The following is a 23,919-nucleotide window of genomic DNA, read 5'->3' on the forward strand; positions in this document are numbered from 1 at the left end:
GTATTAAATAAAAATGACTCAAATTCTGGTTTCAGTGGTAATAACCTACATTTTTTACTGATTAAGTTGGCTCCTGAGGCACAACATTTTAAAATATGAGATCATTATATAAGTCTCAGAATAGATGCCACAGCTGTTCTGCTTCATTTTAATACCCCGATACTCATGAGGTAACACTTCTATGTTTGAACATGTGTTTCAGAAGCAGTGGGTACTAGTTTTTAGTCATGAGGTCCATTACTCTTATCCTCTCACCTGTGCCACACCCACCTATACACAAACATAACCATTCACAACACTTCACACACTCATGTCTGTACATCTGTGCATATATTAGTGGGTCAGCCTGATAAAAGAGAGAATTTACTCACCCTGCTTGCTAGCAGGTACTAGAAAACACCCACCCAGAATGTGTTTGGAATTTCCATTACCTGACATGAATCAGGCGTTAACCCTCTTTGAAGCCAAAGAAAGGTCATAGGTTATCTTCAAGGCGTGTCTTTAGCCACAGTTCTAAGATATTGCTGTCCTAAGTATGGTTTCTCTGAGGCAATGCATGAACGTGCTAACAGACGTTGACAACAGACTACCTTAACCTAGTCACCCTCCAGGCAGAAGTAAAAGAGGGAGATAAAAACATTGTTCTGTGAGGCGTTTGGGAGTTATCGTTTTACAAGTAGCAATTTTATTTGTCCTCTGTAAATGATCCTCTCTGTTTCAAACTGCATCAGATTTCATCATCGCTATAACTACCCAAATTAATAAAGGGCAAAAGTATGCTACTAGGTAGACATGAAATGAACGGCATTCCACTGGCAAAGCAAATGGTAAGAATGTGTATAAAATTATTTTCTTTAAGAAAAAGCATATGTATAATTGCGTTTAATCATTACCTTTCCTGATGGATTCTGTCACACCAGCATGACTTTTTTAACAAAATAAACTTAGTTTTCCTGGCTTTTACTGTTTACATACTGTTATATTCATTAAATAAGAACACTTTTAGAATGCGTTTTTAAAAACTCATTTTCAGGGAAAATAACAGATTCTGAGCAGCTTTGAGAAAAATCTAATGACTTTTGAGAGAAGGTGTTTTCTGTACAGGTGTGTGACATTACCAGGGTAGGAATAATTTTTAATTTCTGTGACCAAATGTCTTTTAAATTCCATATAAAGTCTTACTGTCCTTTTAAAGTCACTTTTTAGGATGTAATTATACTACACATATTCACCTTAAAAGGAGTTCAGTCTCTTTCTTTGGGTTATGTTATGATTCTACTCAATTCAGTGACATCTTCAGAGGCTAGTGTGGCCAGAGCTGGAGTGTTTCTGCTACTAGCTTCCTATACTTTCTGATCTCAGGGGCTGATTTTTCTTTTGGCTGAAGAAGAGCCAAGGCTCAGATGTTCTAGGTGCTTCCCAGTGTTAGCCACGTCATCTCTGGAGGATCAGGTTGATAGGCAGGAGAGAGCAGGTTTGGAATTTTGCTGAAACTGTGACTCTTTGTCTAGGAATGCAGACACGGAGATGACTCTGGAGCGAGCAGTGAGTATGCTCGATGCAGACCACACACTGCTGTCCAGGATTTCTGCTGCGGCTACTTTCATACAGCATGAGTGCTTCCAGAAATCTGAAGCACGGAAAAGGGTGAGTATCATCTTAAGTCCTGTGCAAAACTAGCACACTTTCACATCTATTATGGTGGCCCTGCAAACTGAAACCAATAATTTATTTAAATTTTTAAAAATCCTCACTGTATGATCTCACTCATAAGTAGAAGATAAAAACAACAAACAAACACATAGAGACAGAGATTGGATTGGTGGTTCCGGGGGGGGGGGGGGGGAGCGAAAGGAATGATTAGGCACATGTGTGTGGTGATGGGTTGTAATTAGTCTTTGGGTGGTGAACATGATGTAATCTATGCAGAAATAGTATAATGATGTACACCTGAAATTTATACAATGTTATAAACTCATGTTACTGCAATAAAAATAAAGTATAAAAAAACCCACTTCATTGAGTTATATGTCAATTATAGCTCAATATTTTAAAATAAATTAATTAAAATAAAAATAAGTAAAAATAAAAATCTTCATTGAGACTTTTTACTTTAAAAGGAAATACACACTCACTACCAAAAAAATTTCCTGCAATTCAGAAACTTAGAGAGTAAATCACTACGCAAACCTCCCCCTTCTCTGTCTGTCTCCCCAACCTCCCCCTTTAGAACCATCCCCAGAGGCAGTTGTTATCCAGTCTGTACTTTCAGATCTTTCTGGGAGGGAGAGTAGGGGAGAGAAAGAGAGAGTGACTGAGTGTACATTTTAGGCTATTCTTTTCTATATCTTAAAAAATATGTTAAATATAAGAAATGTTTCCCAATTTCTGTTTTTATTAAACAATTTCATTAGCATATGATAACAATGGTTCAGTGGACAGCTTTGTACGTAGATCTTTTGCCATTTCCACAAGTGTTCCCTGTAGGACAGATCCCTCCAAATAGAATCAATAGATCATTTTATGTTTGTTTTAAAAACTGGTACATTTCTGGGGGGAAAAATCGTGATGCAAAAAGGTGTACAATGAAAAGTAAGTTTCTCTCCCACTCGAAACCCTAGCCTACCCCCATCTCCCTCTTTCTCTCTTACTCTCTCGTTCTTTCTCCTACTCCCTCCCTCCCTCTCTGTCTCTCTCTCTCTCACATCAGTTTTTGGGTATCTTTTCAGAGATATTCTATGCATGTAGAAACAATTATTGGATGGGTTGGTTGAGTATCCTTTTTGGTTTAAAACAAAATCACGAATGGTAGTAGGTTATGTACAGTGCTCTGTACTTTATGTTTTCATTTAACACTATATCTTGAAAATCTTCATTCTTTAAAATTGCTGCATAGATTTCTGTTGTATAAATGTACTAGTTTTGGGGGCCGGCCCCATGGCTTAGCGGTTAAGTGCCCGCGCTCTGCTACTTGTGGCCCGGGTTCGGATCCCGGGCGCGCACCGACGCACCGCTTCTCGGGCCATGCTGTGGCAGCATCCCACATTCAACAACCAGAAGGATGTGCAACTAAGACATACAACTATCCACTGGGGCTTTGGGGAAAAAAGGGGAAAAAAAAAAGGAGGAGGATTGGTAATAGATGTTAGCTTAGGGCTGGTCACCCTCAGCAAAAAGAGGAGGATTGGCATGGATGTTAGCTCAGGGCTGATCTTCCTCACAAAAAATAAAAATAAAAAAAATAAATAAATGTACCAGTTTTGTTTGTTCATTTATTTAACAGCTTTATTAAGGTTCAATTTGACAAAGTTTTGACATTTTGATACCGTGAAACCATCATCACAATCAAGCTAATGAGCGTATCCATTACCTCCAGAGTTGCCTTGTGCGCCTTTATAATTCATGCATCCCACCCCTCCCCAACCCACTTCCAGTCCCCAGGCAACCAATGATCTGTTTTCTATACTATATATTATATGGAACTTTCTAGAATTTTATATGAATAGAATCATATAGTATATATGCTTTTTTCGTCTGGATTCTTTTACGCGGCTTTAATCTTTTGAGATTCATCCATGTTGTGTGTATCAAAAGGTGTGTGTATGTGTCTGTGTGTGTGTGTGTGTGTGTGTGTATGTTTGTGGGTATAGCTAAAGTAGTATTTCATTGTATGGATACACCATAATTTGTTTATCCTTTTACCTGTTGATGGATGTGTGAGTTTTGGCTATTACAGATAAAGCTGCAACAAACATATGTGTACAAACACATGTTTTCATTTCTTTTGGGTAAATACCTAGGAGTGGAATGCCTGGATGATATGGTAGGTGTATGTTTGACTTTTTAAAAAACTGCCAAACTGTTTTACAAAGCAGCTGTGCCATTTTATATCCCCATCACCAATGTATGAGAGTTCTAGTTCCTCCACATCCTAACACTTGATATGTGGTCAGTCTTAATTTTAGCCTATAGGTTTGTGGTGGTATTTCCTTGTGGTTTTAATTTACTTTTCCTTAATGACTAATGATGTTGAATGACTTTTCATGTGCTTATTTGCCATCTCTATATCTTCTTTGGTGAAATGTGTGTTCAAATCTTTTGCCCATTTTTTATTTGGGTTTTTTGTTTTCTTATTATTGAATTTCGATAGTTCTTTATATATTCTGGATGTAAGTCTTTTCAGATATGTGATTTGGAAATATTTTCTTCTGGTTGTGCTTTGTCTTTTCATTCTCTTAGCAGTTTTTAATTATGATGGAGTCTAATTTGTCAATTTTTTCCTTTATGGATCATGCTTTTCATGGTATATCCAAGAAATCTTTCTGTATTCCAATGCAACAAAGATAATCTCCTATGTTTTCTTCTAGAAGTTTTATAAGTGTTATGTTTTATAGTTGGGCTGTGGTCCATTTGAGGTTAATTTTTGTATATATTGCAAGATATCAATTGAAGTTCCTTTTTTAAAAATATATATATATGCAGTTGTTCAGGCACCATTTTTTGAAACGACCATCTTTTCGATACTGAATTGTTTTTGTACCTTTGTTGAAAAGGAATTGATCACATATTTATGAGTCTATTTCTGGACTATGTATTCTATTCCATTGATCTATTTGTCTGTTTTTAAGCAAATACCACACTGTGTTGATTACTATAGTTTTATATTAAGCCTTGAAATTAGGTAATATTTGTGCTTTGTTGTTTTTCAAGTTATTTTGGCTATTCGAGGTCTTTTGCAGTTCCATTTGCATTTTAGAATCAGCTTATCAATTTCTACATAAAAGAAAAAAGCTGGGATTTTGTTTGAGATTGCATTGAATCTGTAGATCAGTATGTGGAGAATTGACATCTAAATAATATTGAGTCTTCTGACTCCTGAACATGGTATATTTCACCATTTATTTAGGTCTTCTTTAATTTCTCTCAGCAGTGTTTTGTAGGTTTTGCTCTAGAGGTCTTTCGTGTCTTTTGTTAGATTTATCTGTAAAGATACCATATTTCTAGATGCTTTCACAGATGGTCTGGTTTCAGTTTTTGATAGTTCAGTGCTAGTATATAGAAATAATAGTTGATTTTTGTCTGTTGATCTTGTATCCTGTGATATTACTAAATTCACTTATTAGCTCTGTAGTATATTTGTAGATTCATCAGATTTTCTACATAGGAGATCAGGCCATCTGTGAATAAAGACAGTTTTGTTTCTTCCTTCCCAACCTGGGTGACTTATATTTCTTTTTCTTTTTTGTACTGGCTAGAACCTCCAGTACAATGTTAAAAAGAAGTGAAAATGGGCATGTTGTCCTGTTCCTGATCTTAGGGGTAAGCAATCAGTCTTTCTTTCACTATTAAATATGATGCTACCTGTAGGATTTTTTTTTTTTTTTTGAGGGATTTCATCTAGAGGATGTTTGTGGGTTTTTTTTTTTTTTTTTGGAAGAAAGGAAAAAGTTTTATATTTTAATATCTTTTACATAATTTTTTTCTGCCTTTTGTTTTGTTTTTTGTTATTTTAATTGAGATATAATTGACATATAACATTATATTAGTTTCAGGTGTACAACATAATGATATGATATATGGATATAATGCAAAATGATCACCACAATAAGTCTAGTTAGCATCCATCACTACGCATAGTTACAAATTTTTTTTCTTGTGATGAGAACTTTTAAAATCTACTCTCTTGGCAACTTTCAGTTATACAATACAGTATTATTAACTATAGTCATCATGCTGTACATTACATCCCCATGACTTATTTATTTTATATCTGGAAGTTTGTACCTTTTGACCCCCTTCACCCATTTCACCCATCCCCCAACCCCCCCACCTCTGGCAACTACCAGTCTGTTCTCTGTATCTATGATTTCAGTTTTTCTTTGTTTAGATTCCACATATAAGTGAGATCATATGGTACAGTCATGCCTCGCTTAACGAAGGGGATATGTTCTGAGAAGTGCGTCATTAGGTGATTTTGTCGTCGTACGAACATCACAGAGTGTACTTACTCAAACCTAGATGGTATAGCCTAATACACACCTAGGCTATACAGTACTAATCTTAGGAGACCACAGTCATCTATGCAGTCTGTCATTGACCAAAGCATCATTATGCAGCACATGACTGTATTTGTCTTTCTCTGTCAGACTAATTTCACTTAGCATAATGCCCTCAAGGTCCATCCATGTTGTCATAAATCTACATTTATGTAGAAGGCAGAATTTCCTTCTTTTTTATGGCTGAATAATATTTCCTTGTTTGTATATACCACATTTTCTTATTTATTCTTCAATCAAAGTACACTTAGGTTGTTTCCATATCTTGGCTGTTGTAAATAATGCTGCAATGAACATGGGGTTCATAGACCATTTCAAGTTAGTGTTTTTGTTTCCTTTGGATAAATACCCAGAAGTAAAATTGCTGGATCACATGGTAGTTCTATTTTTAATTTTTTGAGGAACCTCACACTGTTTTCCATAGTGGCTGCACCAATTTACGTTCCCACCAACAGTGCACAAGGGTTCCCCTTTCTCCACATACCTCACCAACACTTGTTATTTGTTGTCTTTTTGGTAATAGCCATTCTAACAGGTGTGAGGTGGTATCTCATGGTGGTTTTGATTTGGATTTTCCTGATGGTTGAGCACCATCATGTGCACCAAATGATGTTGAGCAGCATCTCATGTACCTGTGGCCATCTCTATGTCTTCTTTGGAAAAAATCTCTATTCAGATCCTCTGCCCATTTTTTTTTTTTAATTTTTTAAATTTATTTATTTTTCCCCCAAAGCCCCAGTACATAGTCGTATGTCATAGATGCACATCCTTCTAGTTCCTGTACGTGGGACGAGGCCTCAGCATGGCCAGAGAAGCAGTGCGTCGGTGCGTGCCCGGGACCCGAACCCGGGCCGCCAACAGCGGAGCGCGCGCGCACTTAACTGCCAAGCCACGGTGCCAGCCCTCTGCCCATTTTTTAAAATCATTTGTTTGTTTTTTTGCTATTGAATTGTACAGTTCTTTATATGTTTTGATATTAACCCCTTATCCAGATATATGATTTACAAATATTTTCTCCCATTCAGTAGGTTGCCTTTTCATTTGTTGATGTTTTCCTTTGCCTGTGCAGAAGCTTTTAAATTTGATGTAGTCCCACTTGTTTATTTTTACTTTTGTGGCCTTTTCTTTTGGGTCAAATCCAAAAAATCATCACCGAGACCGATGTCAAGGAGCTTACCGCCTGTGCTTTCTTCTACGAGTTTTATGGTTTCAGGTCTTATGTTCAAGTCTTTGATCCATTTTGGGTTGATTTCTGTATATGGTGTGAAATAGTGGTCCAGTTTCATGCTTTTGCATGTGGCTGTCTAATTTTCCCAGCACCATTTATTGAAGAGACTTTCCTTTCCCCATTGTGTATTCTTGGCTGCTTTGTCATGAATTAATTGACCGTGTATAGGTGGGTTTATTTCTGGGCTCTCTGTTCTGTTCCATTGATCTATGTGTCTGTTTTTATGCCAATACCATACTGTTTTGATTACTATAGCTTTGTAGTATAGTTTGAAATCAGGAAGTGTGATGCCTCCAGCTTTGTTGTTCTTTCTCAAGATTGCTTTGGCTATTCAGGGTCTTTTGTGGTTTCATATAAATTTTAGGATTGTTTGTTCTATTTCCATGAAAAATACCACTGGAATTTGGATAGAGATTGTATTGAATCTGTAGATTGCTTTGGGTGGTATGGACCTTATAACACTATTCTTGCAATCCATGAGCATGGAATATCTTTCCATTTATTTGTGTCTTCAGTTTCTTTCATCAATGTCTTATAGTTTTTGGAGTACATGTCTTTCTCCTCAGTTAAATTTATTCCTAGATATTTTATTCTTTTTGGTGCAATTGTAAAAACGATTATTTTCTTAATTTCTCTTTCTGATAGTTTGTTATTAGTGTATAGAAATGCAGCAGATTTTTGTATATTGATTTTGTATCCTACAACTTTACTGAATTTGTTGATTAGTTCTAACAGTTTTTTCATGGAGTGTTCAGTGTTTTCTATTTATAATATGTCATCTGCAAATAGTGACAGTTTTACTTCTTTCTTTCCAATTTGGATGCCTTTTATTTCTTTTTCCTGCCTAACTGTTCCGGCTAAGACTTCCAATATTATGTTGAATAAAAGTGGCAAGAGTGGGCCTCCTTGTCTGGTTTCTGATCTTAGAGGAAAAGTTTTCAGCTTTTCACCTTTGAGTATGATGTTAGCTGTGGTTGTAGGTTTTTCATAAGTCACCATATCAAGTTGAAGAACTTTCCTGCTATCCCTAATTTAATAGAGTTGTATTTTGTTTTGTTTTTTACTCAGCAATGGCTGTTGGATTTTATCAGATATTTTTTATGCATCTATTGAAATATTTCTATGGTATTTATTTTAATTTTGCTAATACAGTAAATTACTTTGATTGATTTTTTTTTAATTTTTTGTTTATTGCAGTAACGTTGGTTTATAACATTGTAAAAATTTCAGGTGTACATCATTGTACTTCTATTTCTGCATAGATTACATCATGTTCACCACCAAAATACTAATTACAACCCATCACCACACACATGTACCGAATTATCCCTTTCACCCTCCTCCCTCCCTCCTTCCCCTCTGGTAACCACCAATCCAATCTCTGTCCCCATGTGTTTGTTTATTGTTGTTATTATCTACTACTTAATGAAGGAAATCATATGGTATTTGACCTTCTCCCTCTGACTTATTTCACTTTGCATTATACCCTCAATGTCCATCTATGTTGTCACAAATGCCTGGATTTCATCGTTTCTTATGGCTGAGTAGTATTCCATTGTGTATATGTACCACATCTTCTTTATCCATTCGTCCCTTGATGGGCACTTAGGTTGCTTCCAAGTTTTGGCTACTTTGATTGATTTTTAACTGTTATCCCATTTCTGGGATAAACTCCACTTGGTCATGATGTACTGCACTTTTTATATTTTTGAATTAGATTTGCTAAAGTTTTGTTAAGAAATTATACAACTATATTTATAAAGGATATTGATCGGTAGTTTTCTTTTCTTGTAACGTCTTTGGTTTTGGATTGAGGGTAGTATTAGCCTCAAAAAATAGAGCAGTGTTCTCTCCTCTTCAATTTTCTGAAAGAGTTTGATTGGAATTGGTATTATTTCTTCCTTAAATGTTTGATAGAATTCACCAGTGAAGCCATTTGGACCTGGAGGTTTCTTTGTGAGAAGATTCTTAATTATAAATTCAATTTCTTTAGTTGATATGGGGCTATATGGGTTATCTATTTCTTCCTAGTGAGCTTTGGTAGTTTGTGTCTCTGAAAGACTTTGTCCATTTCATCGAAGTTGTTCAGTGCTCTTCAGTTCTTTGTATAGATGTCATCTGTTATCATTTCCCTTTGCCTAAAGAATTTTCTGTAGCATCTATTCTAGTGCAAGTCTCCTGGTGATTAACTATTGCAGGTTTTGTATGTCTGAAAAAGAATTTCGTCTTCGCTTTTGAAAGATATTTCCGCTAGCAATAGAATCACTGGTTGACTGTTTTAATTCCAATACTTGAAAGTTGTTGCTCCACTGTCTTCTCACTGCATTGTTTCAGACAAGAAATTTCCTGTCATCTTTATTGTTCCTCTGTACATAATGTGTCTCCCACCACCCTCCTAAGATGCTTTTAAGATTTTCTCTTTATCACTGGTGTTGAGCAGTTTGGTCACACTATGCCTTGGTGTAGTTTTCCATAGGTTTCTTGTGCTTGAGAGTTCATTGACCTTAAATTTGTGGATTTCTATTTTTCATCAGATTTTGATTGGAAAATTTTCAACCATTAGTTCTTCAAATATTTTTCTGTCCCTCCTTTGGAAACTCCAGTTACATGCATATTAGGCTGCTTGTCCCATGGTTGCCCCACAGCGCCTCCGTACTGTATTCTTTTTCTTTTTTAGTTTTTTTTTTCTGTGTGTTTCGTTTTGGATAAGTTCAGTTGCTATGCTTTAAATTCACTAATCTTTTCTTCTGCAATGTTTAATATGCTATTAATCTCAGTGTATTTTTATATTTCATAAATTGTAGTTTTCATCTCTAGAAGTTAAATTTAAGTCTTTTTTGTATCTTCTGTGTCCCCACCTAACATAGTTCATCTTTCCTCAAGATGTCTGAACATATGACAGACTGTTATAATAGCTCCTTGAATGACCTTGTCTGCAAATTCTAACATCTGTGTGCATTCTGGGTGGGTTTTGATGGATTGGTTTTTCTCCTCATTATGGGTCATATTTTTCTTCTTTTTTGCGTGGCTGAAAATTATTTTTATTGAATGCCAGGTATTACGAATTTTACCTTGTTGGACACCATATAATTTTATATTTCAGTAAATATTCTTGAGCTTCGTTCTAGGATACAGTTAAGTTACTTGAAAACAGCTTGATCCTTTTAAATCCTGCTTTTAAGATTTGTTAGGTGGAGCCAGAGCAGCATTTATTCTAGAACTAATTAGACCCTACTTCTGAAAGCAAGATACTTCTGAGAACTCTGCCTAATGCACCATGAATTAGAGGTGTTCTGGCTGGCTAGTGAGAATAGGCACTGTTCTGGGCCTGTGTGAGCATGAGAAGTGCTCCTTTAAATCCTTTTGGGTAGTTATTTCCCTGGCCTCAAGCAGTTTCCTCCTACACACATGCTAATTGATACTCTACTGAATGCTAGAGGCGGACTCTGCAGATCTCAGGAGTTCTCTTTCTGTGCAGCTCTTTTCTCTCTGTACTCTTCCCTGCAAACACTAGCCTCTTTGGTCCTCTCAGACTCTGCATTCTGTCTCTGCAGCTCTGCTTGTTAATTCCACTTAGGCTTTCCCTCGCCACCCCATAGCCTGGGAACTCTCTCACGGCAATGATCTGAGACTACAGTAGGGCTCCCCTTGGTTGTTTTCCAACTCTTAGGGATCGCTATCCATCATTGCCTCATGTCCAATTATTGAAACCATTGTATGTTTTGTCTGGTTTTTAAAATTGTTCCAGGCAAAGAAGTGTTGGGGAAGAGGGACAATCCCCCTCTGCCCTTTCCCTTAAGGTTCTTCTGGCTGGCCAAATAATTAAAAGACAGGTTAGCAGGAGAAAATAATACCAAGTTCAATAACATGTATACATAGGAGAAACCAGGGAAACTGAGTTTCTCAACAAAATGGCAGAGATTCTCATCTTAAATACTATCTTCAGCTAAAGAAAAAGGAGGATGTTGGGGGTGGGGGGAGTCAGTTGTGGGAGATTACCAGAAAAGCACAGTAAACAAGAGTATGTAGATTTAAGGCCTCACCTTCCACACTGATAAGTTTCTAGAGATGAGGTCATCCCCCCTCTTCCCAGTACAGAGAGGGAGATACCTTTACAAATGGAGATTTCCCTTATAAATGTAAATGTTTGTCTGGCAACTCTTTATAGGGCCACCTAGAGAATGTGGCCTGGGAGAGACAGAATTTTTGATAAGATGGGCTTGTGGTGCCTTTTCTATTGTAACATCTATTTTCCATTATATTACAGCCATCATATGGTAGTAACTCCTTCCTGAAACAGGCCTTCTATGTTAAATTATTTAGGCAGTTAGTGGGGGAGGTCAAATGTCCATCAGAGAAAATAATCAAGGTAAAGAGATATATTTCAGGGTGGCTAATTTTGATCTCCCACAGAAGTAAATCCAGTACTTATTACTATTGAATCATTTTTAATTTTGATAAATAACTCCCTAATTAATCCTCCCAAAATTGTAGAAATTTACACTCCCATCAACATTGTGGCAAAGTGTCCATTTACATGTACCAGTACTCCCACAGGATATTATTCTTTTTTGTTTGTTTTTATTAATCTGATAAGCAAAAATATATGCCATCTCATTATAGTAGAAATTTTTTAATTTTTTGAAATCAAGACTAATAGTTGGTCAGTTAATCAAACAGTTGCAGAAAAAATCGTTTTTAAAATTATACACACACAGAGTTTGTCATTGTCTTTCATACATTAACTATGCCCATTATGTATCATCTGCCATTTTTAGTTTAAGTTTCTTTAAAATGAAATGAGAACTTAATGGCACTAATTCATCTGAGTTCAGATCCTTCTAGATTTTTACTTTTTTTTTTTAGTCTTTTAACATTAGTTTTGTCCACAACTAATTACAGAGCTTTTTAAAGCTCTTTATCTAGTCTTTCCAGAGCATGCAAATTAGTTTTCAGAGAGGCGGAACTCTTTACATACTTACGTTTCATTCATTTTCAGAATAGGTAAATAAATTACATAACAACAAGTACAGCTGACAAACCTTGGTATTGGTATTCTTGGTAAACTAGAAGAAATAGGAGTGCAAAGGCCAACATAGAGTAACCTAAAAGCTTTGATGGCGCTCAGGGAATCAGAGGTTTCACAGAGCAAAAGAGAATGTGATTAATCCTGCAGAGCAATTAAGTAGAGCCAGACAAAAGAGCTCTCACTGATTTTTTCACTTCCATTTTTTTAACTATTCGTGAAGTTGAGCACGTTTTGGTATATTTTGTTGACCTTGCATTTCTTCAGTCAATTGTCATTTTTTTAATCCATTGACTGTTTTTTCTACTAAGATGTGTCTCCTTCTTAATGATTTGTAGGAGTTCCTTACCTATTATGCACATTAATCTGTTGGTACATATGTGGGAAAGTGGTTTTCTCACTTTGCTTATTATCTTTCATCATACAGGATTTAAAAATTCTTATGAAATCAAATTTATTAATATTTTTCCTCATGGTACCTGTATTTTAGGTATTGCTTTAAAAGACCTAGCCCCACATCTAGATTATTTTTAGTTTTAAAAGTTATGTAATTATTGGGTATTTCTCACTAACCCTCTGCCTATGTTTTTTCCGTGGGAAGAATAAGTAAGAATTTTTTTAAATAATACATTTAGCTCGTAATAAACCTTCTTTATACATACAGATGAAGAGAATTGGCTAAAAATTAGTCCTTGTTTTTTGGGGGGTTTTTTTTTTGGTGAGGGAGATTATCCCTGAGCTAATATCTGTTGCCAATCCTCCTCTTTTTGCTGAGGAAGATTGGCCCTGGGCTAACATCCATGCCCTTCTTCCTCTACTTTGTATGTGGGACTCCTGCCACAGCATGGCTTGATTAGCGATGCATAGGTCCATGCCCGGGATCCGAACCTGCAAACCCTGGGCCACCAAAGCAGAGTATGTGAACTTAACCACTATGCCACCAGGCCAGCCCCTAAAAATTAGTCCTTTTATGGCTAAATCAGATAAATGTTTAAATTTTTTTAGTCCCAATTTTTAAAATCTGGGCATTATTATGCATGCTTTCATTTTATAATATAGAATTACTTGAATTTTTCTTTTGCTACCCAAGTTGGGCTAGATTTCCTCTATCCCTTTTGTTATTAATTTGATTATAAATACCATTTTGCTTACATATAATTGAAGCTGTGTTTGCCTTCGTAGCTCTTATTTGTTGATAAAGCTAGAACAAAGACTGGTTTTGAGAATAATGAAACATGAAAACTATATTGAAACCTAAAAACATATTCTTGATAGAAAATCTAAGAATTGTGATATTATAACCTAAGAACATTAACAAAATCCTGCTAATATTAAGCATGGTGCTATAGTTTTTTAATGTATGTATTAAAATAATTACAATTTGGATATAAAGATCAAAATTTTAAATCATAAGCTTTTAAAACCAGTGGCAACTCTTCAATCCTTGTTTTTGTTTTATTAGGACACTCAGCATTTAACCTTATCGATCCCTTGCTCCTTTTTAAAATTTTCTTCTTTTGGACCAGAGTCTCCTGGTTCTTTTTCCATCTCTCTATCTCCTTCAGATTTCCTCTGTGAAAAATTTATCCTCAACTTGTGCCTTAAATATTCATGTTGCTTAGATGCTTTCCTGGGACTTTCCCTATTCAACCCCATCTCCTGACCTGCCTTACCCACTCCCATAGCTTCCATTAATGTATGATCTGGAGGCTGATGACTTACAGCGTCTCCAGCCTATGTCTGTCCCCTGGATTCCAAATCACATGGCCATCTATCTCCTAGACGTTCCACTGAACTCAACAACAGTTTACCCAAAAACGAACTCATTATCTGCTTTTGCTTTTCTTTCTCTACTATCCGACCCTCCTTCTCTACTTGTTCTTTCTGCTGGGTTGGGGGGCAGGACACTTGGTGGTTTGAGCATTGACTCTCAGGAGTTTGAATCCTAGCTCCCTAATTACCTGGGTGACCTTGGGCAAGATATTTTACCTCTCCAAGCCTCAGCTTTCCTACCTATAAAGTGGAAACAATAGCCATACTACAAAGAGTCATTGTGAGAATGCAATCAGATAATGGTACGCCTGCACAAAATGATAACTCAGAGCATATTATTTCCTCTGTAAGTGAGTGGTAGTTCACCCAGGTAGTTTGACACCAAAACTTGAACAGAGACTTGGAACTTTCTTTTTTCCTTCCTTCTCATTTCACATAGTCTTCAAGTCCTGTTAATGCTACTCCTAAAAGTGTCTTGTATCTATCCACATCTTTCTTTCCCTACTCAGTGCTACTCTGCTGATCCCTGTCATCATCATCTCTGTTAATCCAGCTCCCTCCTAATTAATCTCCCTGCCTCCGTTCTTATCCGCTCCTAATCCAGTCTCCTCTCAGCACCCAGGGAGACCTTTCCCATAGCTGCCCTGCTTGCCTGCAGTATAAGGGACAAATCCCTTCATTTAATCTGCAAGGCCCTTCTTAAACCGGTTTTATTTCCATGCCTGCTTCAAATCTCATCACCAAAGCAGTGACAGCCATAACTGTCCTGCAAAATCTTGTTATAAAACTAATACAAATGCATTATAAGAAATCCAAGAAATTAAGAAAGAAAAAAAAATACCTATGGTCCCACTATTGTTATTATTTGGTTTTGTTCTCTGATTTTTTTAATGCATGTATGTCCAGAGCTATAATCAAATTGAATATGTAGCTTTGTTTGTGGGTTTTTTTTTTTTATTTTAAAAAGCATGTACACATATATGCTTGTCATTTAAAACAATACAAACTAGCAAGCCCCTTTCATAATTTATACCCCCACCATTTTTCATAAACCCCTTAATCTCATTCCCTTCTTTATGTCTGTGTTTATGAGTGGAACTGCATAGCTGTTTTATTCAGTTTTTTTCCCAATAACATTATATCATGAGTATTTTCTCGTAACATTATTTCATAATCTTCATTTTAATGGTGGCATAGTGGTAGCCACCATGGGTTGAGTAACTGCTGTGTGCCTAGCATGCAATTGCTAATCTTAAACAATCCCCATTTGACTGACGAGGGAACTGTTTGACTAATCAAATATCAGTTCAAACATTGCTCTGCCTCTCCCATGGAGACCTCGATATATGGATATGTGACAGTTAATCATTAACCAGTCTTCCCCTATTGTTGGATATTTATGGTTTCTTATTTTTCACTATGATAAATAATGTAGTTACTATTATCGTGTGTTAGTCTGTGTCTGCATTTCAAATTTCTTAACGAAGTTTACTAGAAGTGAATATTTTTAAAGTTTTTAAAGTTTTTGACGCATAGTCAAAACTTCCTGAAAGGGTATACCAATTTACAGGGAGTGATTAATTCTAAAGAGAGGGAAAGGAGAGACAGGGAGTGACATTTCACAGAGGAGGTGACATTTGAGTAGGGCTTTGCCAGAAGACAGGCAGAGTGGGCAGAGCATCCCAGACAGGAAAGGAAGGGAGAGAAGAGACACTGGGCACGAGGGAGCCCTTTCCCTGACAGAGTCGGTCTGTTCCCTCTGCTTATTTGCCACCAGAAATCCTCATTGTTTAATTATTTTCGAATTCCCGGGGAAGAGACTCAAAATAGAGTCAAAGAGAAAGTTAAAATTCTAATATGTGATTCTGCCCTTTCATATATTTAGAAACCATCTCAAATGAAAGCTCTTTTGAAGTTCTGAGACATTCATATTAGTCTATTTCTTTTTTCTTTCCCCAAAACGGGGGAACAAATCCCTTGAGGATTCGGTATAACTGGGAAACACATGCAACCTCTTTGGTCCCAGCTGCTGCCCTGAATTTAAAGAGACAAGAACAGCACATTTCATGCTGGTCCTAGTGTGTATAGGATTCATCACCAACATCCTTCTAGTTCTGTGCAATGAGGAGAATGTCTGCAACTTCTTGCATTCGTTACGATTTATATCCATTTGCTTGATAAAATGGATAAAAGCAACTAAAATCTATTTTTAAATTTGGGATAGGTGCCAGACACGAGGGAGTCAAATTCGACAGTAAGTTGAGCTGTAGCCGGATTTCAGCTTTATCTGAGCACTGGTGTGTCTGTGGTCCCTTTTCCTGGCTGGAGCAAGTGCTGAAAGCCCAGAGGATAAAGGTGACAGGTTACGGGAACAGGTTAAAAGGCTGTTAGCAGAAGCCTGCCGACCGTGCTCCCTGGCAGGGCGGTGGAGGCTCCCACGTGCCACTTGCTCAGGAGTGCTATCATCGCAGCTGGAAATGCAGTACGGCCAGTAAGCCACTTCACGTCGTATTTTGAAGAAGGCAACTTATAAATTATACATTAAGTAATAAGATATTTCTAAAGCTGCCAATGTACCTTCAGGACAAACAGAATCTTCTTTTTGTATCTGTTTGTACTGCCACTGTGACGATTTAGTCTAGCTGGCATTTATGAAGTTTATAGAGTATGAATTTAACCACCGTAAAACCTAACTATGAAAGAGAAATTGACAGAATTAGGGAAACATGTAGGTTACAGGCTGTTTTCAAATAAATTGTGTCTTTCTGCTTTTAAGGACGTGTAATAATGGAAATAGATGAAGTGATCCAATAGATGATTTGTTGGACCAGATTTAATTGACAGCTAAGAAATCTTTATCATTATGTTGTCATACAAATATATTAGAATGACTTTAGACATGGCCCAACAAAATTGCTGTGGCTGGTCTCCCAGTTGTCTCCTGCTCTGCGAGTGCCTCCTCTGAAGGGAGCCAGTAAGTGGAAGTATTACTCCTCATTACTGCCAGTGAAGCCCTAAGGGCAGCAAAAGAGTACTTTCCTCTTAAGGTTCTTACAAACTGTTAATTAGGTAATGTATATAAAACTCTTAATACCATGCCAACACCTCCTAATGATAGAAGTGGGAGAAGGAATTGTTATTTTGTTTTATTATTATTATTGTGGTCATTATTATTATGGTTATTATTTTTATTATTTAGATTATTTTACAACCTTGACTTTCATTTCCTGCCTTGCCAGTCTTCTCCCCAATCCTAACAAAGGAGGATGTAAGGTTGGAAGACTGTGTCTTAAATACCATTTATCCGTCTGTGAAAGGGAGGCTAGAGTTTGGTGATACCTAGAAAATATAAAAATGAGCCACAGGGCCAGGTGTGCAGCTCTCCCCTGAGTGTGAAGAGTTGTGCAATGAAGGCACCACTCATAAGTGATTCACTTCATCTGGAAGGGGAACTCATGCCCATTCACGAAAACTTATTTCCAAAAAATGTCTGCATTAAGATGGTGAAAATAAAAGGTCTTTAACAAAAGCTCTTGCCAACTTAAAATTTTAAAAATCAGATGTTAATGGGAGCCTGGGAGAAAGAAAGCCCTGAGTCTGCAACTTCACATTTCTCTTCATGAGGCGGCCCCGTGGCTTAGCAGTTAAGTGCGCGCACTCCAGGTTCAGATCCCGGGCGCGCACGACGCACCGCGTCTCCGGCCATGCTGAGGCCGCGTCCCACATACAGCAACTAGAAGGATGTGCAACTATGACATACAACTATCTACTGGGGCTTTGGGGGAAAAAAAAAGGAGAAGGATTGGCAATAGATGTTAGCTCAGAGTCGGTCTTCCTCAGCAAAAAGAGGAGGCATGGATGTTAGCTCAGGGCTGATCTTCCTCAAAAAAAAAAAAAAAAATTTATCTTCAGAAACCCAGTGTCTACCTCTTGATTTCTTCAGGTAATATTTGCTGGCTGAAACGCAAGATCACCTTGCTCAGACTGCCTTTATTTGGCCTTTTCTTAAACAGCCACAGGTTTCAGAAGCTAAACCATTTATTTTTCTTTTCTATTCCTGGCTCTGGCTCTTTCTCTGATGGACAGCATGCTCTTTCTTGTGTACTTGAATAGAAGAAATATTTTTTAAATAGCACATTAAAAAGTGTAACATTATGTTATATGCTTAAACTAAAATGCTTCCATAATTTATATAAATCTTTTTAAATACTCAAAACAACTGATCATAAAAATAGCTTGCATTTTTCCAGTTATAAAATAAATAAGTCCTGGGGATGTAATGCACAGCATAGTGGCTATAGTTAATAATACTGTACTATATCTTTGAAAGTTGCTAAGAAAGTAAATCTTAAATGTTCTTTCTCATCACAAGAAAGAAAATTTTGTAACTCTCTGGTGATGGATATTAACTAGACTTACTGTAGTCATCATTTTGCATTATATACAAATATCAAATTACTATATTTTACACCTTAAACAAATATGTTATATGTCAGTTATATTTCAATTAAAAAATGGCTTGCCTTTAGGGTAGTTTGCATTGCTACTACAATTGCCATGGTAAATGAATTTTTATTGCTACTGTTGATGAAGGTGATTTCTGCTCAGTTAATATTGACTGTAAAGTTTTGTCCTGGAAAAAACACTTATGTAATGTGGTGTTCTTCTATAAAACTTGCATTATTCCTCTGATTCCCAGTTCTCTTCATCTTTATTGTGCTCAAGCCTTTTATCACTTAACTCTTTCTATCCGCTTAGCTATCACTTATCCATCCTTTATCACTTAACTTTCCCCTTCACTTTTTTCGTAGCTTTCAGTCTTAACTTCCCAAATTTATTGTAAGCTCCTTGATGAGAGAGACTGCCTTATAGCAGGGGTATATTGTACACTGTGAGTTTCGAGTTATGCCACGCATAATTGTTGATTGATGGGAGTTATAATCAATATCAGTGAACTTCGTCTGTTCATATTACACTGAATGTCTTTAATGCCACATCAAAATTAAATATCTGAACTATGCATCCACTTCTTCCCCAGGTTAATCAGCTTCGTGGCATCCCCAAGCTTCTCCAGCTCCTAAAAGTTCAGAATGAAGATGTTCAGCGAGCTGTGTGTGGGGCCTTGAGAAATTTGGTATTTGAAGACAATGACAACAAGTTGGAGGTAGCTGAACTCAGCGGGGTACCTCGGCTGCTCCAAGTTCTAAAGCAAACAAGAGACTTGGAGACTAAAAAGCAAATAACAGGTAGTGCTACTGAATATTAAAGGGCATAGATGCACAGTGCACCCCTGCCGAATGTGTTATGTCATCTGTTTTTCTTAAGTTTCTTGGAACAAATGATTGATGGGCTCATTGTGATCTGAGAGATGGCTTTCAGGGAACATTGTCACCTCCTGGCTTAGTCCCCAGATTCAAGTCAAGTTTGAATTCCTTTTTTTCTGAAGGAGAAATTATTCTGAAGCTTTTGCTTAATATGTTTAATTAGAAACTCTATGCACCATTGACTAAATATCTTTAAAACAACTTCTTGACAAGACTTCACTGCATGAAAATTCTGCATAAATTCATAAATAGCCAACTTTGTAGTTTGAGAATATGTGGGATTTCAGTATTGTCCCAGGTGTCCAAAACATTCTGAAGAAACCCAACAAGAACCACACCCAATTATTTTTATTATTTATTCAACAATCTGCTTGCTGGGTCTATACAAAGAAGGTGAAATGGGGAGTCAAATAGTGTCCTAATGTAGAAGATCAATTTAGTCAAATTGGTCAAAATACCGGAAACTATATTTCCCAATCCATCCATCACCTGGATCCCTCTCAATACCAACTCCCTAGTTCACCCATCCCTCCCAAAAAAAGAGAAAAAGAGTGGCTTAATATGTTTTTCAGTTCTCTACTTTCATGTTTCTGTTCAAATACTGATTTGAACCAATAAATATCTCCTTTCTGCCCAGGGAATTGGAAAGATGAAATAATCAGATAGAAATAAAGCAACAGTTAGTAATCCTTGAAGCATGGAAAAGGGAGGCCTAGTTTTATTTAAATGAATAGTGCGTATGGTAGAGGAGAGAATGGTTCATTGATGTTCCAGCCCAACCCTCTCTGCCCTCACCATCAGCTCTTGGCTGATGCTCGCTGCACACATTCCAAACAGTGCAAGAAGCATTACTGAGTGCAATCCTCAGCAGCATTGCCTTGGGGAAACTTTTATTACATATCTTCAATGCTCCAGGGGATATACATTTAAAAAATTAATTATCACAAAAACCTTAGGTTTTGGGGTATTTTTAGGTATAATTGGGTATTAAATCTCAGTTTTACAGATGAGGAAACTAAGGCCCAAAGAAATTAACCCTTTTTAATATATCATATAAAAGTTTTTTTAAATGATAATAGTTGACAGTATTCTTATTTAAAAAGGAGGTACTCCATAAATATTGTTCTAAATTGATCGAATATATTTTGTACTTCTGCCATCCGTACTTTATTATACAATAATTTTCTTTTTTTCTATTAAAAATGTTGTCATTATATCTTCTCTACCCATTTATATCTTAAAATATCACATTTTTTCTATCTTGAAATATTTTAATTTTATGAAATTATGTGGTCAGTTGTACCATGCTACCCTTCTGCCAGCATGCTATTATGTCCCATGAGAGATTTCCTTTCATATCCATGACTTCTATTAAAATACCTACAGAAATTAAGAGTGACTTCACTCATTCATTCACTCGTTCATTCAGTCAAAATTTACAGGGCAGCTGTCAAGTGCCAGGCAGTGAGAATCACAGTCCAGAGAGATTGTGGATTTTATTTTCCATCTACCAAAACATGAATGATTACGTGATGGTTGGCATTAAAAAAAAAAGACCAAACATCACATTTAGAACCTAACATTTTCTTCATTAAATATAGTAATGACAACCACAAGAGAGAATCAAATAGATTACCCTGTTTTACAGTAAAAAAAAAGACTTCATAGAGGAGATATGTTTCATTGCAGCCATTAAAAGAGGAACAGGCTTAGGGGGCCGGCCCGGTGGTGTAGTGGTTAAGTTCACATGCTCCGCTTCAGTGGCCCAGGGTTCACAGGATCGGATCCCAGGTATGGACCTACACACCACACACCACTCATCAAGCCATGAGGTGGCATCCCACATCCAAAATAGAGGAAGATTGTCACAGATGTTAGCTCAGGGACAATCTTCCTCACCAAAAACAAAAAGAGGGACAGCCTTTGGACTAGTGTTTTGAAGGAGAATGAAATTTATTCTCAGCAAAGTGAACATCACTAGCAAAGCAAAGAAGCAGAAAGAAGCTGCTGGTGGTTTAGAGGAAGCTCGGATAGTAGAGTGATTGAGGTTGGGGTGCATAGTAGCTAGAAAGCTTGGGAGGACGTGTGCATGTGTTTCAAGGAAACAATCCATCGAACCATGCTTCCTCTTCTTTTGTGTAGGCAAAAGGAAACTAAGGTCAGAGAACATTCTGTGGTATTGATGCCATAGAAACCATTCAATCAACCTTAGATAACCTACAGAGCTGATAAATGGAGGTTGATTGTGCAATTCCCAAGATTTCTGGTATAAGCCAAACATCCCTAGCAGAGGGTGTTTTATTACATGTTAACTGAATTCAGTTGACCCTTGAATGTTTGTTACAAATCCTTCTAAGTAACTTCCTTTAGCTCTATTAGTAGACGAACTAAATAAGTGCTTTCTGGGCGTCAGAATTAAATTGTTGACTTAATATCAACGTGTTTATATATTTGTTTAGAAACACAAAGCAAGGAACCATATATGTGAATCTTTTCTTGTCTTATTTCATAAACATCTTTTTTTTTTTTTTTAATTTTTATTTATTTATTTTTTTCCCCCAAAGCCCCAGTAGACAGTTGCATGTCATAGCTGCACAGCCCTCCAGTTGCTGTATGTGGGACGCGGCCCCAGCATGGCTGGAGAAGCGGCGCGTCGGTGCGCACCCGGGATCCGAACCCGGACCGCCAGCAGCGAAGCACGTACACTTAACCGCCAAGCCATGGGGCCGGACCCATAAACATCTTTTTATTGAGCCCTTATTACATGCTAGTTACTAAGCTAGGACTTTCCATTTTTCATCTCTGTTCCTCCTGACAGCTCTGTAAGGCATTATTGATGATTTACATGTGATCAGTGTGAGGCTCAGGGGAGTTAAGTAAATTGCCCAAGGTTACACAGCTAGTAAAGAACAAAGCCTGGATTTGAACCCAGTTTTATATCAGTGTTTTGCTATATCAAAATGGCTCTCACCTTCTGCCTTGGGGGCAGAGGGGGACTCATGTTTACTCTTCTTTGGGAAGGGGCTTGTCTTTGAGACTCTCGGATGAGAGAGCTCTCCCTCGCTCCTCCTTAACCCTTCCTCTCTCTCCTCTTACTACTGCGTTGGAGGAAGCCCTCTTCGTCTCTCTGGTCTGCACTTGTACTAGCCTCACACCAGGCCTCTGTGATTCAATATTGCACATTCTCAATCTATCTACCACTCTGCTTCTAGTAATTTCTTTCTAAAATTAAAATATTGTCCCATTATGCTCCCCATTACCTGTAAGATAAACTCTGTACTCTGTAGCATGCCACACAAAGAGTTTATGATGTAAGCCTGGTGACCACTGGCAGCAGAGTCTCTTCTCATACCCTTCCAGCCCAGGTTCTGAAATCCTAAAGGATTTGCTGGTCTGGTCCATGTCTCTTTTCTCTCTTGATATCTTTGTCTTTGCTGTTGTTTTGGGCTGAATCCTTTTCCACACCTAGATCACCTGGTGAACCCTCTCATCCTTCAATAGCTGTCTCAAATATAATTTCTCTGAAGCATTTTCAAATGCCATGCTTCCATACTTTACTCTCAGTCCCCCTATCCCCTCAGCAGAGTTTTGACGGAAGGTGCTTCTCTGAACTACCTCTGCATCCTTTAATATTAAGTTGCCACCCTTAGATGTTTATTGCAATAACAACTGTGGTGCTCATGTAAGTTTCTCAACCACTGTGGATGTCTGACTCAATATAAAACAGAGACTTGTGGCCTGGGAATATTTAGATTACACACAAATAAAAAAATAAGGTGTGTTTTCAGATAAGACTCTGATTTTTCTGGCCAAGATATAAAAAAATGAACCATCTGTTTCTATATGTGCATAAGAAGTTCAGCACCAGAGTTTTGTTCCCCGGAAAAGAATGTCAACTCACTGACCTTTCTGGCATTTTTAGTACCAGCCTAGGAGGGAAGCTCTTCCCTCTTTTGGTGAAAATACTTCAGAATCAAAGACTTTCCTCCCCATGAGATAGTTCCACCTCCCACACCAAGTGAGCGTGGTAGTGTACTTTAATTGAAATGAGAACAGTGCATACTAGCCTCAGGTTCATCTTCAAGGTCACTGAGTAATGATCACTTGCTGGACTGAGTAGGGCTCTGCTTTGGGTTAAAACGGACAGGTCATGGTAAGAAGGAAGCAGGGGCTTCTTGTCCCTCTTCTGCATATTGAATAAGGAAGAGTTAGGGGATGATTGTCAATGAAATTTGTTGGACATGCATATTGACCTCTGCATATTTTACGGAAATATTTAATTGGTTTGCAGTTCATTAATTTAATTGGGTAATTTTTCTACTAGTAATTAATTTGATAATAAAATATCAAAACCATTTTACTATAAAATGTTCATTATACACCTTTCAAACATAATTGTATATTATTCTGCATGTGTAATGTGCGACAAGATAACCTTGGCTTTATATATAACTTGGAATAAATAGCCTTTGTGATTGTGTGATATTCCAGGTAAGATGTACAAAACTTAGG

General features: G+C 37.1%; 1 protein-coding gene across 1 annotated transcript in view; it reads left to right on the top strand.

Moving 5' to 3' along the window:
* Positions 1-23,919, top strand: part of PKP2 (plakophilin 2) — an 83,501-nt gene that overhangs the window by 21,721 nt on the left and 37,861 nt on the right. The window contains exons 4-5 of the mRNA XM_058558519.1: positions 1,512-1,647; positions 19,122-19,329. Coding sequence (XP_058414502.1) covers positions 1,512-1,647; positions 19,122-19,329 — 344 coding nt within the window. The remainder of the gene's footprint in view (positions 1-1,511; positions 1,648-19,121; positions 19,330-23,919) is intronic.

Source organism: Diceros bicornis, chromosome 17, assembly GCF_020826845.1.
Source record: "Diceros bicornis minor isolate mBicDic1 chromosome 17, mDicBic1.mat.cur, whole genome shotgun sequence".
Taxonomy (NCBI): domain Eukaryota; kingdom Metazoa; phylum Chordata; class Mammalia; order Perissodactyla; family Rhinocerotidae; genus Diceros; species Diceros bicornis.